Here is a 14,389-nt window from a genome sequence, read left to right on the forward strand (position 1 = left end):
TTTCTTGGAATTACAGCCATAAAAGCTTTTTAATCATTCAACATTTGGACAACCTCAAAACCACCGAAGCAGGAACTACAGGCAATAAAGGTACTGTCATGTATTATCTGTAAAACAGGAAGAAGATACAAACAGTAAATACTTAAATATCCAAGAAAATTGTGATTTACCTCCCTTTTGGTCCTATAAACAGAGTTCTGCTATAACATATGGTCCAGCAACAGTGGGTATCACTTTCTAACAGGTCACACTTTATAAAGCTGAGTCAAAGTTCATTTTCCATCTTGGAAATATGTTTTTATGTAATCTGTAGTTTGAAAAAAAAAAATGAACACAAGACCAGTGCAAAGAGCTACTAAGTGGACACTTCGTTAAGCTTTAAGTATTTAAAAGTTGCAATTTATAGCTCAAATAATTTTAATTAATATCTCTATTAATAGTTTAGTACTAATTTAGTAATGCTCTAGAGATAAGTAGTAAATGAAGGAACAACAAATACTAGCTTTTTCTGGAGATTTCAATTACATCTAGTAAAAATCTAGGACACTGAGTCAAGATCTTTTAATCAAAACTTTACAAAGTGTCTATAAATTGCAATTAACAGCTTAATTGATGGTTAATTAATAATTTAGTAATGCTTTAGAGATCAGGAAAAAGTTGTTCATGAGAAAAATATTTTCTAGCTTTTTCCGGAGCTTTCAACTGCATCTCACAGTCTTTCTCAGCAGAGGACTAGTGGAAAAGGTTAGTAAGTGGACACTGGCGTGTCAATTATTATTAATAGCTTAATTATTGGTTAATCATTTTGGCTTATGCATATTGTTTGATGATGTAACTCACAAAGCAATACTTACAACTTATAAACAATTGGTAACGTGTGCCTCATTAGAAAATGGTTCCCAAAAGTGGGTTTAGGCTTCTTCCCCGCCTGTTCTTGGTCTAACATGGCTCATAATAGAACTGCTTTGTGCTCAATTATTAAACTATAACCAAACAAAAATGTATCACTGTCCCAAAATTACAACCAGTACTAAAAACAACAAGAAGACGCCAAAATACATAAGAAATATACAATATCTATCACTATAATGTCAACTGGAAATTGACAGCTTTGTACATGCAGCCCACGGTTTGACTGATTCTCTTTCAGAAGACAGTGCCTCGGGCTTTAAAAGTGCAGCAGTGGGGGTTCCCTTTAGACAATGGTGGCCTTGTAAAGGTCTGTCTTGCAGTCCTTGCCCTCTGGTGGACTGCGGCCGTTTTGGGGCATCTGGGCGTTCCTCATCTTGCTCTGGCACTGCCGCAGCTCGGCGACGTAGCCCTGGAAGCTCAGGCTGAGTTCAGAGTCCTCCCCCTGGGATGTTTCCAGTGTTCCTTCCTCTAGATGCACACCCTCCACATCCATCACCTCCTGGCCGGTCTGTGCAGCGTCGGCTCTGTCAGCAGGTGATTTGATGTTGGGAGCTGCTTCTGTTTTTCTGTCTGTGGATTGGAGAAAAAGAAAGACACAGAAGATTTAAGATCAGCTGACACATTTGTGCATTGCAAGTTGTCTATTTGAATATTTATGACTGCTGTTGTGAAAAATGGCAAACAGCCAAACATTTGCATTCACAGATTTTTTTTTTTTGCCACTAGGGGACAGCAGACAGCAGAAAGAGCTAAACACAGCATTTACATATTATCACATTATAACCAAACATGTTGGCAACATGTTACCGATCTCCAGCAGATATTCACTCTACTATAAGCTCTGTTTTGGTCTCCACCAACTCCTAAAAAAAATTAGCTAGATGCTCCATCATGTTCACCAGCTAGTTGGTTGGTGTTGAGCGGGTAGCCTAAGTATCCCTGAGCCTTTCTGCTTATTGCTGCTGGAACTGTTGTTGATGAGAGTGTAGTTTGTCGGCCAGGAAAACAAAAAAAAGGGCTAAAAACAAAACACTAAAACTGGAAAAAAGCGGCACAGAGCCAACGCTGCAGAACTGGGTGTGATTTCCTGTAGGTTTGTCACATTCCATGTAGTGATTTGAGTTCTTGTTTATGTAGAAAACAAGTACAGATGATTAAATAAGCAAATAACAACAGACAAACAATAAAAGCAACTAAACATAGACACAAAACACCCAATTATACTTGGCCTTCGCTTCATCCCGGTGCATCTTTGACTCATGTGGACCCGCAGGCGACTGAGGGATGACTTAACTCTACACTGCTTGATGACCAGATGCTGTGCATGACTATATTAAATTTCAGGGGATCTAAGAAATTGAAACTTTGTCACCCATCGCGTGGGTGCACATACATTTTAACTCTGGATCACTTCAATGAACACATCACTTTAATGCGTTTGTATAAACTGACAATTGTATAGTTGTGTAATCTGGACAGCTGTGCTCAAGACAATCTTGATGACATAACTGCTTCTGCTCAGACTTTCATGGGAATTCATGGGAAAGAACAGAATGAAATTGAACCAGAATGAAATGTATTGATTCACTGCCTTGTGACGTGGTATATTTCAACATTACCAACTGTACTTCATCTCAAACTGTCCAGAGCAGCATGACCTCATCAGATAGCCCCGCCCACTAAAAACCACATCGTTGGACTTGGGGGCTCTAACATTACCCTGTGCTTATGTGAGTGCACTTGGGGGGGGGGGGGCAAAAAGCCAAAGTTTCCGGGATGCTGGCATTATAGTTATGATGAGTGATAAACTCTCCACTTGTCATGTGAACCCTGTGGCCCCACAGACTCTAAACACAGAGGCCCAAGTGACTCAAACGCAGCACTTCAACACAGAGACTCTGCTGGCTCTGATTCACTGCTGTCCAGTACAGATGTAAACACAGCCTGTGAGCTCCAACAGCTGACCTTACACAGACCCCTCGGCATATCGACTGGCTTGTAACAAAGTATAAGGTGAACCAAAGTGAACCCCCGGCCAGGAAACACAATGAGCTTTCAACGCCTGCGAAGGTTGTGTGTGGAGTTAAACGACATGATGCTGAGTTGTGTTTTTATGGGCAAAGTCACAACATGGGTCAAAATCAGAAATTATTCAGACCTCTTGTCACAACTTGTGCTGTATCAACACAAATCTCCGTCACAGGGTTTTCCGCAGGATGTGATGTGTTGGTGATGGTATGTAGCGCTGTTAGATGACACATTTGATGAACTGGTGTTTAATCAATTAAGAAGAAAATAGTACTTAAAATAATAGTGATTCAAAATTTGTGAGGGATGGAAAAATTCCTTGTCATCTAAAATAAGTTGCTATTGTGAAGAATGTTTGGTTTTATGTCTTCGGGCTTACAAATATATCTTCAGATGCTCACAGCTCATAAAAATATGCGACCTTAGAAAAGTGGTCAAAAGCAGGATGGCAACTTATTTTCATGGTCAGTCAGTCAGACATTCTTGATGAAATATTTATAATTAATGTCTATAAAATGTCCTCACTCTTCAGTTCCCAAAACCAAAGGTGATGTCTTTAAATATCATATTTTTGTTGACCAACGGTCCAAAACCCAAAGGTGTACCGTTTACAACCACATCAGCTTCAGTCACAAGCCAACAAGCCCCTTACTGTTAAGCATCAACAGGTAAGGCGGTTGAAACACTATCCCAGCATGCCATGGGAAACACCCGTGACAGGTTTCCAGTTTGTCACAGGGCGACACAGGACATTACTGCTGTGAGGAGAATCTTCTTGTAACCAGAGCCGCCATGTCAGCAGTTTTTGTATAAAAACATAAAAAACATGTTGTAGTTTTTACCATTAATGATGATGACTGAGCTAGATGTAGTTATACATTTTGGAAATAGGGGAAAACCACACTCTCATGACCCCAGTGCAGTCTTTTTATTTTAAGTTCTATGAATCACACATCTTCTCTTCTCTGCCAGCCAGCATCTCACTAGAATAGATGTTTTCCCTTCATTATTTACCTATACTTTTCTAATGGATGTTTTCCATATCCAAGCTTGCTGACTGCGCTGTGACGTGTAAAAATCACTTCTCGACACATGCATTTTACATGGCCACGTCTCCTGTGGCGAGTCTTGTTCACAGCCATGACAACAGCAGCAGGGAGCTGGGAGACAGACCAGCCAGACTGGAACAGACCCAGCTACAATCGTCGCTGAGGCTGGCTGCCAAAGATCTGTGTAGAGTCCTCCTCTGACCGCCAGATGGATGATAAGGCTGGCCCGGGGTCAGCGGCTGCCAGCTTTGAGAGCTGATGCAGGGACATGAGGAGGAAGACAGTGACACTGGCCTGAGGGAAAATTGAGCCATATGGTGCCTAAGGTGCACACTGCTGAAATGGAGCCATTACAGAGCATTTTTTGGTGATAGCCCGGCCATAGATAGATGTCCCATTTACAGGGAGGAATCCTTTAATATTCTCTGTATGAGCCAAACTTTCACTCTGAATTACAACTGCAGCAGCTGGCTGCTGAGAGGACGAGGTAACGCAGTCGTAGTGTAATCTTTGCTACAATTTACTTCTTGTTTATACAAAGGTAATTGAATCCTGTTTATGAAGAGGTCGGCTCTATTGTTGAGTAAACTAAACACTCCATGTATTGAGTTCAAATCAGTTTCATATGAATGGAGTTACACTGTGTGATGTCACCCCCTAGTGGACGTCCTAATCCCTACAGACCTGATGCTTGGCAGACGGAGAAGTGATTACAGCCATGATTAAGAAATGATTGAAGCAACACAGAGCAGCAGTTTTGGTCCTCTGGATACAGAACACAGTCCGTCTGGTTTTGATTTTTACAGTCTAATCAGGGGGCTAATTAACACCTGATACACCAAGTGAACGCAGTAAACTACCTGTAGAACAGAAAGACTCTTACTACTGAGGAATGTGCCTCAGAGACATTGATTGGGATGCAAATGTTTATACTTACTCATCCATACAACACCACATATGAGCAGCAGTCACAAAGCCTGGTGTTAACCTGTTTGCTTATACAGAACTTTATACCTTCTGTTCTTGTGTTTGTAGGTTTTGAATAAAACTGAATTGAGGAACATGTTGATCCACCTCAGCAGCAATTATATCTGTTCCCTTGGAACAGCAGAGGGCGTCAGTCTAACAGTAATACACAAACTGGAGAGGGTCTGCAGTGACTGAATCAAGCAGATGAGGAGGAGAAATGCTACTGGACCATATTTTTTTTGACTGGCCTTGTTTGGACTGATAGTTTGATTCTTTTTCACTTTGTCTCTTTAACACATCATTTTTTCCTGCGAGCGTGACTTTCCACCCAAATTCAAACTTAACAACTTTGTGAAGTCACTCAAAAGTGGTCAAATGGAGGCGTTGCTGCGTTTCCATGTTTGCAGATCCCAGCACAGACCAGCCACACCATGGTGGCAAACAGTGAAAAAAATATGGCTGTACTGAATCATAGCTACATTTCTATTTTAGCAAGTTGGAGAGACAGAGAGAAATAGGCTGGGAGATAAATGAAAACCAGTAGTGACAGTTTCTATCTGTAGCTCAGTCAACTCGTGGATAAGGTTACCATGGCGCCCGGTGGTGGGAAGAAATCAGGCTCATGCGCTTAGCAGTCAGAAAAGAGGTGCGAGCCTGTAGCGGAGCTGAAAGGCTTCGATTCTTCCTCATCATCTTGTTTTACATATCACCTTTCATTTAAGCCAAGTTATCAACACAAGGCAGTAAAGTCAGAGTGAACATGTCCGAACCCCTTTGATTAAGTGCTTTGAAGTGCAAGATACTCATCATAAGAGCATTTGGCTTTGTTGTTGGGAAATATGTTGAACGTAATTATCTTCTTTTTTGTAGAGTTCACAGTGTTTCAAAAGAGGCTTCCTGGGATTTTCTTTAAAGCCAGAATCAAAACATGTTGTCTCTAATTGGATATCTGAACACACACACACACACACACAAACACATATACACACACACTTACACACACGTGCAGAGAGAGTTTCTGACAATGTCATATCTACTGTACAAGAAACCAACACCATCACAAATCAGTTCACCACATGATTGTGAATCTTAAAATCTCAGAAACACAGTCGAGAAGTGGGAAAAATTACATGTCAAGACGGGAAAGAGAAAATGAAATCCATCTGCAGAAGACGATAATTTTCTTGCACTCCATACAGAATGAACTAACACGTCAGCAAGCTTTGAAAACACAAGTTTAACAGGAGATAGACTCAAGAGATCCACAATGCCACGCTAAAGCTACACACAACAGAGCTGTGACCCCATAAAAAAACACAAACGAATCACCAAGCAGGTAGACCAAGCAACGTTTAACAAGACCACACAAACACGCCACAATGAACAATCTGAGCAGAAAACACACAGCAAGCAGAGGTACCCTTAAACTAGTGCACACAGAAAAGTACACAAAGGAGTGGGAGCTGATGAGAGCAGGAAGCTACAAGACAAAATAAAACCGAGCTAAAGGAGAACGAGAGAAGGCATGCGGAGGCGGAGAGGTGGTGGTAGAGGAGGAGGAGGAGAGGAACTGAGCTTACAAACGTGTAAAAAGACAGACGAGAGTGATTTCCAATTCTAACATTTATTAGATCTACTCAATCACAGGTACAGAGTTTATTGGCAGTGATTATCTACAACAGGCATCTAGAGAAGGAGTGAATGACCCAGATAAAGAATGACAGGCAATTCAACAATGTCACCGGTGCTAAGAAGCACTTGTCCTTCAATGACTAATTATTTTCACCATTGCTCAAATTGCTAGAGCAGGAGCTGACACCATTTAATGACTCACCGGTTGTAGAGAGTTGCGTAAGAAATGAAAAACCCTTTTTGACACTGACATTGTTGAATTGCTCTTAACTAGAGGTGGTGGGATGGAGAGGAACACAGCATTTGTTTTGTAATGACTGTTTAGCATTTGCTGGTCCAACACTGGAAAACAATGGGTCTGGCTTGCTACGATGTTTTCTAATTGTACATGATGAAGCCATAATGCCAGGAGACACAGCTGCTCATGTCATGACTTTCAATTGTTCAGTTGCTCTGAATCATAATCCTCAGTACAACATTGACTGACTACACTACTGTCAAATATTGATCATTAATCTGTATGCATTATGCATATATTATTAATATTTATAAGCTCTGCAATCAGTTACATCAGCAATCTCATGCACCCAAACCTACAAAATAAATTCTAGATATTTAAATGGAATGAACTCATTCCAGTCAGATGGAGAGCCCAACAATTTGTAGCGTGGGAAGTGACATCCAAGTAAACGTTACTCACTGAACAAAATATACACATCACTATTTACACGATGACTGGGTGTAATTAAGATCAATCACACACATGCTTTGCTATGTTTAATAAAACAAATCAATTGAAATGATTGGCAAACTGAGAGAGAGTCAATATCAATTTGTCATTAAAGTGCATCAGAGTCAGTGTAGAGGGCTGTCTCTTATACACATCTGAGAGAGAGAAAGAAGGAAAAGGGGGATTTACCTTCAGCTTCATCTATATTAATCTTTTTCTGTTTTCTCTTTTCCCCTGGGAGTGCTGAGTCTGGTCCACTTGCTCTCACAGAAAAGTCCTTTGGTGTTGACCTCTCATCTCCCTGCAGATGCAACAATAACAATGCACTCTGTTAGGGGATGGAGGGATGGGGAGGGTGGAAGTTGAAGGGGGAGGCTAAGCATGAGCTACCAAGCAACCTACTGAGCAGAGTGTCCAGATTTACTGAGACCATCATGTAAAGATGAGACTGGACCATCTGTTGTCTTTACTGACCTTGCCAGTATCTACACCAAGTATGATCTGCCTACATATGTTGCAGTAACGCGAGCATGGAAAACATGAGTGAGTGAGTCAGCCACAGGCAGTGTTAGGGCAAAGAATACCAAAAAAACGGAAATAAACACCAACTGTTGGCTTAGGATTGGCTACATGTTAATAAAGATTTGTGTGGGCTGCTATTAAATGAATGTGAATGATGCAGAAGCAGCACAGCAATAGAAAAGGACAAAACACCACATCTGAACTTTTTAGCACAATGTTAAATGAGAGTGAAAATGTTGTGAGTACTTACTGTAGCAGAAAAACTCCTAGAAGGAGGGTGGTTCTTTAGGGAGGAAGACTTGGATTTGTCTATGTGAGATAGAGGAACAGAGAGAGAGAGAGACACACATGAATTCATCAGAATGAGAAACAGATGAGGGTGAGATAAAAGGAAGGAGAGGACACTTAAGACATAAGAGACATGTTCTGCAGAACTTGAATCTATTAATCAATGAAATAAGTGAGGTGGACATGATTTACATTTGGCAGTTTAACATTGGTATGTTCTTATTTTTTGTCAGTTTTTAATATTTGGTATTAAATATAAGTTTACGATGTGTAGATAGTCTCACCTTTCCCTGAAGCCGGGTCTGCTCGATCCAACACAACTCGCAGGCCGTCCAAACTGGATATGGGAGCACCCAGATCCAAAGGCTCAGTTTCTCCGCTCTGAAACAGAAAAACAATTTGATGGTGAACATGTTAGTACCTTCACCTGTTTTGCAAAAGTCTACATGTGTTGCTGTTTAATACATCTTAGCATATGGTTGTGATCTGAGTGCACGAGCATTCGCTTAATTTATAAACCGTCTTTGAGCTCTGGTCTACTGTATAATACAGTTATAAAGCCTGGAAACCCGCAGGACTAAAATAAGTCATCTGGCAGGGGTTTAGGGGAGGAGTAAAAGAGTCGGCATGTTTGAGGAATGTCGTCATTCTTAATTATATCCCTGGTGCTCCATCTTCAGAGGCTGGGCTGAGTCAGAGTGCTAACCACCGTGTAGAGATGGAAAAGGATGCGGTCGCTTCCCTCCCCTAACCATGATACTCCACCCTGTGGCACTGTCACACACTGCACAGGCTGCTCTCTGGACACACAGGGGCTTCAAACACATTAAGGCATTGTAGCCACCGGGGATGACTTACTATTTTGGCCACAAGATCGCTGAGGTGGAGGCCATATTTGGCCACCACGGGACGTAGGACCTCAGTGACCGGTTTGGTAGGTTTGGCTTTCAGGCCCACAGAGCGGTTAATGGGCACCAGGTCCAATCTAAGAGCAGATAAAAAACAAAAGTAAATATCAAGGCATTAAAAACAGACAGAAAATGTGGAATTTGGAGATGAAATTGACAGAGCCAGTCAAAGTTTGATTAAACGTTCATACCTGAACAAGGTCCGCTTCTCCATTCTCAGGTCTCGTGAGCTGAGGGTCATGCAGTCTTGGTCCAACACCAAAGGCTATGAGAAAAAAAGCATGAAAGTTACACATTGGCAACACATCAATCCCAGTAACAAACCCAGAAAACTTCATAGTATGACATCTCACAATGACTACTTATAAAATAAAGCATGTTTAAATGGTAAGTGTAGTCACACAGTATTATCAAAGTTTGATTTGTAATGAACAGAGAGCTGAGTCAATTCACTCGAGAGGTGCTTGCAGAGGTGCTCTGCTTCCTGATCTATTAGCAGCAGATGTTGTTTTCATTTGCCAGTAATTTGTTGGCAACGTCTGGCTCCCTCACCTTCTCTCCTCCCACCAGGAAGAGGTCGACGGCCGCGATGTTGACACTAATGTTGAGACAGAGATCTTGGAGGAGGTCCCTGATGGAGGCTCCGGGCCGGAGCGTGATAGAGGAGCACGAACCGTTGGGCAAAATCACGTTGCAATGTTTAGGGGAGCGTTCCCAGACTCCGACTGAGTGGCGATTATCAGACTATGGACAGAAGATTAAAAAAGAAAAGATTCAAAGGGTGAATTTAGTAAAAAAGGGAAGGGACTTTAAGTGTTACACAGATTGAGTTGTACATGTAGCTACAATTTTTCTTTACCCTCTGATTTATTCCATCTAAGAAAAAAACAAAACAACAACTTTGACCTATAATGATGTGTTCACCAGACACTGGGCTCTGTGTTGCCATGGTAATCTGTCCAGAGGAATCTTACCTCAATCTTGCCGGCAGAGCAGGAAGTCGCCATCTCCAGGCTGGTACCGGACGACAAGGAGCCCTGGGACTCCCTCCGCCCATTACTGCCCCAGTAGTCTGCTCAAAACAGCATGGAGTTGATGATAAGAAATACTAGCAACCTACTGACATTACATGGCACTCACAGTATTTGACACCAAAACAGTGTTAAGCTATAGTATGACTAATATCGCTGTTTTTGATTTCTGATTTCTTGCCAACACAAAATCTTGGCAGGCAAGATGGAGTATGTCATCAAACAAGATATGTGAGTAAACAGTGGATGTTTCATTAAATTGAAGTGCAGCTACATTCAAATAGACATGTTTATGTTAAAGAATCAGTGTGACATGCATATTAGCTTATATTTAGCAAGAAAGGAATCTCACGTTTAAGACAATTTCTCTGCTGAATTTTTGACCGAAAATTGTGTTATCTACAATATTATAATTATATACCTGTATGATTACTTGCGCTTTCAGACTTTATTTACTGACATGAAATGAAAAAGTATCTTAAATAATGTATTTTACAAATCTTAAAAGTAAAAAAAATCCAAAAATGACATTTTAGTTGATTAAAAATCACCACGTTTATATTTGCCAGCTTTGAATGCCAGCTCTTTGTGAATAACACTGTCTCAACTGTGTCAAAATGCCAGAGTTGCAACAAGTATGTTTTTGTCAGTGCACCAGTGGGAACACTTTGATCACTGCAGGGCAGCTGTGTTTCTACATGCCTCCTCTGCGTGTAGCTCATGGCAACCCTGGAGCTGGCAGCGATTTGGTGTCTTGTTCAAGGACACTTCAGAACTTTGGAGGTTTGTGTGTTGCAAAAGCAGTGGGGATCTTTGTAACGAAAAAGGCAATAGTCTTGTTAATTAATTTCTCACCGAGGTTAATATCTCCAATTTCCTTCTTTTTTGGTCCTTTTCCAAAGCTCCTGTTGCGGGACCATGAGAAGAAGATACCACGTTTCTTATCAGCACTTTCATCTCTGCTGTCTTCATTTGGCGACCTCCCTGACCTCTGCTTTCTGCCCTCCTGTGGGATGGAAGAAAAGCAATATGTACTTAACCTGTCAAACTGACCTGATGATCACCCATATATTTCCATCACTTGTCCCTTTAAAACAGTCTAAATCTCTAGTGGCACCTTTTTTGGTGTGGAAAGGGTGGAGCGGTCAGAGCTGGCACTGTGTTTGGATGGCGCAGGACTACAAGGGATCTGGTAGGGGTCCGGCAACGGCTGACCATCCACTTCAGCACGCATACACTCCTGGTAAAGGGAGGACTTGAGGAATCGAGAATAGCTGTCAAACTTCATCAGGTTGAAGATCTGGAGATGTGGAGAAAGATGGAGGTGATTGTTTGTGAATGAAATACAGGGGTGATGAGACATAAGGAAAGAGGTTTAGTGAAAGTGAGAAAAAGAAAATGAGAGGACGACGTGAGATGCACAAAAAGGCAGGATGGGTAAAAAAATAAGGGAGTGAGGAGGAGAAAATTAAACAGACAGAAACAGAGACGAGAGACAAAACTACTAGTGTTAACATATGGTTACAGCTGATGTTATGACAGGTGTCTTAACAGTTAACATTTTATCATGCTCATGTGCAAGTTGAAAATATACAGATCTTTAACTGCATGTGTCTGTCTATGTGTCTGTGTGTACAGTATGCCCTAGATTCTCTGTGGGTGTATGCCAGTTTGTGTTTATCTCTTTGGTAAAGCCTCAGAGCCCTTTCGTAAACAAATCCAGATGGCCACCAAAAAATCCAATATGCTTGTGCAAAGTGACTAAAGGCTAGATGAGAACAAGCCCCCTACTGCACACACAGAATGCCACCTAATAATACTGTCTAGAAAAATGTCTTGATCTTCAGCACTACATTATTTATCAACCAACAGATTGTGCTATCTTAATAGAAGAACTCCACTGCTGTCTGTTTGTACCTGTAGCTGCTGTGTCTTGAACATGTCGGGCCGTGGGGAGGTGAGGACGTCATCAGCCAGTTGGGCTTGGCTGTCAATATTGACCGGCATGGTGGCCTTGCTGGACAGGAAGCTGTTGTAGATCTCTCCTGCTCTCTGGGACAGCTGCATGAAAAAGGTTTGGTGATGCAGAATTACAAACACAACTGCAGAAAGTTATGTTGCTACATGTCTTCTTATCTAATCATGTTTTTCACACAATGAATTGGGCATCAAGACGTGGATTGGCTCTGTGCTATGAAGCAGTGGTTTCAAATCTGAGGGTCAGGGCCCACAAATGGGGTCACAAGATGAATATGAGGGATGAGAGTTGATTAAGAGGCTGAAAGAAAGTCAAAAAAATTTTTCTTTTAACACAACTGACTCATTTTAAACCTGTGACGAGGGGTCATCTTCATTGTTTCATTTATTATGTTTTAAGTTGGAAGACACTGCTGTTCTGAGTAAGTTTTTAACCATGCCAGGATCTACCAGTTCACACTGGACCACAGTATACTAAGCACAAACTCCTAACTGCACATGTAGCTGCATACTGTGGACTTACCTGCTTTTTATCAGTTGCAGGGACATGACTGAAGTATTCACAGGCCTGCCAGAACAAGATATTCTCCTCACTGAATTCTTTCTTGAGAAATTCCTGTGGAAACATACAGTCCAAAAGTTTCTATATGATTTCAAGCTGGTCATCACTTTCTCATCTTCCCTGTGTTCTTGCTGTTGTTGAGACCAGTAGTGAGGCCAGAAATTATTGGGTGTTATGTTGTGAACAAGATTGGTGTAAGTGTAGGCGCAGGATGGTGTAGGCGAGTGCAGCTCTGATCGGTGCTGAGGGAAGGTGAGGAGCGAGGTGGTTCTGGGACGCCAGAACTTAAGGTTGAGCGTTCTGAAGGTGTTGTGGGCTAAATTCAAACACACATCTTTTATGTGGGCGGTATGGTAACATAAATGCCTGTACACACTAAGCTGGGTATTGAGAATTGCTTCTGAGCTTGAAGCTTTTCCAAATACAACACACAAAAGTTTATCAAAGATTCACAATGTGAGATGTGAAAAATGACTGTAATTTAATGCACGAGGGAAAGTGGTCTAACATTTATATGAATATGTTTGAGAATGCAGCCCCTAATTTAAGTCAAAATGGGAAACCACCAGCTAATGCAGAAGCACCAGGCACAAATAAAAGCAAATGTAAAACTGCAGAGAATAGTTTTCTTCATAAAGATGGTTTTGCTACCAACATATTTTAGTTTTTTTTTTTACCAAAACAAGGGTTCAGTAAAAACCAGAGTCAATGAGCAGAATCGATAAAATCCAAACAACATACAACTGCACTGCTCTGCTTTTCATGTCAGCTGTTTTTTGACAACACTTTTGGAGAGAAGGGATTCAGTCAACTTTAGAAACTTTTTCCCATCTTACCGAGAAGTAGCGCACTCCCTCTGGATCCTGGAGGAGACGTTCAAAGCACGCAGCCCAGCTGGCCACACGCTGCTCTGGAACTCCTCGATGGCTGCCTGCTCCTGGAAGACTGCCATTACTGTTCAGACTGCTGTGGCTGCAGCATCCCTGCAACGGGAGTCCACTGTAGTCTGCAAGACGGGGAGAGCAAGGCAAAGGTTAAAAGGGTTTAATGTTAAAGAGTAATTTCAGCCGGAGGGAATATTAAAGCTATCGTTCAGGTTGCCCTCTTGTGCCTTTTAATATTCCTGTGGATTTTTGTATTTTCCTTCTTCTTGACCCATGTACATTCATTAAAGTTGTTTATATGTTAATTATTGAGAAGGCAATCTGCAGCACTGCTGTAACTGAGCTCTAATATGTTTTCCTAGAACTCATCAAAGACACAATTAAAAAAACGTATCCTCTATTAATACACATCTTCAAAAGGCCCACACAAAACTAGGCATGTCGAAGATTTTTGGTAAATAAACGTGATGCAGCAAGCAAAACAATAAAGAGGACAATTTTTTGTGGGAACAAAATCAGATTCTGGTTGTAGTGCTAAAGTTAATAGCTCAGCTACAACCTAAAACTCAACTTAGCTTAAGGAAATTGTGAATAAAGGAACAGGCACATAATGTGTCAGCAGCATCCAAGTCTTGAACAGATATAGAAAATGGATTGGACTAAGGGAGTTGAGGGAAAGCTAATGGCTCACTACTTTACCCTTTGGAACAAAGGGAGACACAGCTGATTAAAGGGAGAAAAGGAGGGAGTGGGTGAGGATCCAGGAACTCGTGGTCAACTAAAGTGGGGGCCTCAGCCTGCACAGTACCTGCAATCATGACAGCAGATGGCCACTTTAGAGCTGTGTGCCGACCAATCAAGGAGCGCAAAATAAAAACAAAAAACAAAAGGATCACA

The 14,389-nt window shown here is 41.5% G+C and overlaps 1 protein-coding gene across 1 annotated transcript in view; it reads right to left on the bottom strand.

Annotated features, from left to right (window-relative positions):
• The window catches only part of LOC111673457 (regulator of G protein signaling 12-like), a 36,325-nt gene continuing 21,936 nt past the window's right edge, over positions 1-14,389 (bottom strand). The window contains exons 5-18 of the mRNA XM_087169876.1: positions 13,445-13,614; positions 12,570-12,662; positions 11,987-12,130; positions 11,187-11,369; positions 10,925-11,075; positions 10,013-10,110; positions 9,591-9,782; positions 9,230-9,303; positions 8,989-9,115; positions 8,415-8,511; positions 8,093-8,151; positions 7,472-7,621; positions 2,632-2,759; positions 1-1,514 (exon numbers count right to left, since the gene is read on the bottom strand). Coding sequence (XP_087026002.1) covers positions 1,196-1,514; positions 2,632-2,759; positions 7,472-7,621; positions 8,093-8,151; positions 8,415-8,511; positions 8,989-9,115; positions 9,230-9,303; positions 9,591-9,782; positions 10,013-10,110; positions 10,925-11,075; positions 11,187-11,369; positions 11,987-12,130; positions 12,570-12,662; positions 13,445-13,614 — 1,985 coding nt within the window. The 3' untranslated portion in view covers positions 1-1,195. The remainder of the gene's footprint in view (positions 1,515-2,631; positions 2,760-7,471; positions 7,622-8,092; positions 8,152-8,414; positions 8,512-8,988; positions 9,116-9,229; positions 9,304-9,590; positions 9,783-10,012; positions 10,111-10,924; positions 11,076-11,186; positions 11,370-11,986; positions 12,131-12,569; positions 12,663-13,444; positions 13,615-14,389) is intronic.

Source organism: Seriola lalandi, unplaced genomic scaffold, assembly GCF_002814215.2.
Source record: "Seriola lalandi dorsalis isolate HSWRI2012SDOR001 ecotype SW California unplaced genomic scaffold, Sedor1 jcf7180002054919, whole genome shotgun sequence".
Classification (NCBI taxonomy): Eukaryota; Metazoa; Chordata; class Actinopteri; order Carangiformes; family Carangidae; genus Seriola; species Seriola lalandi.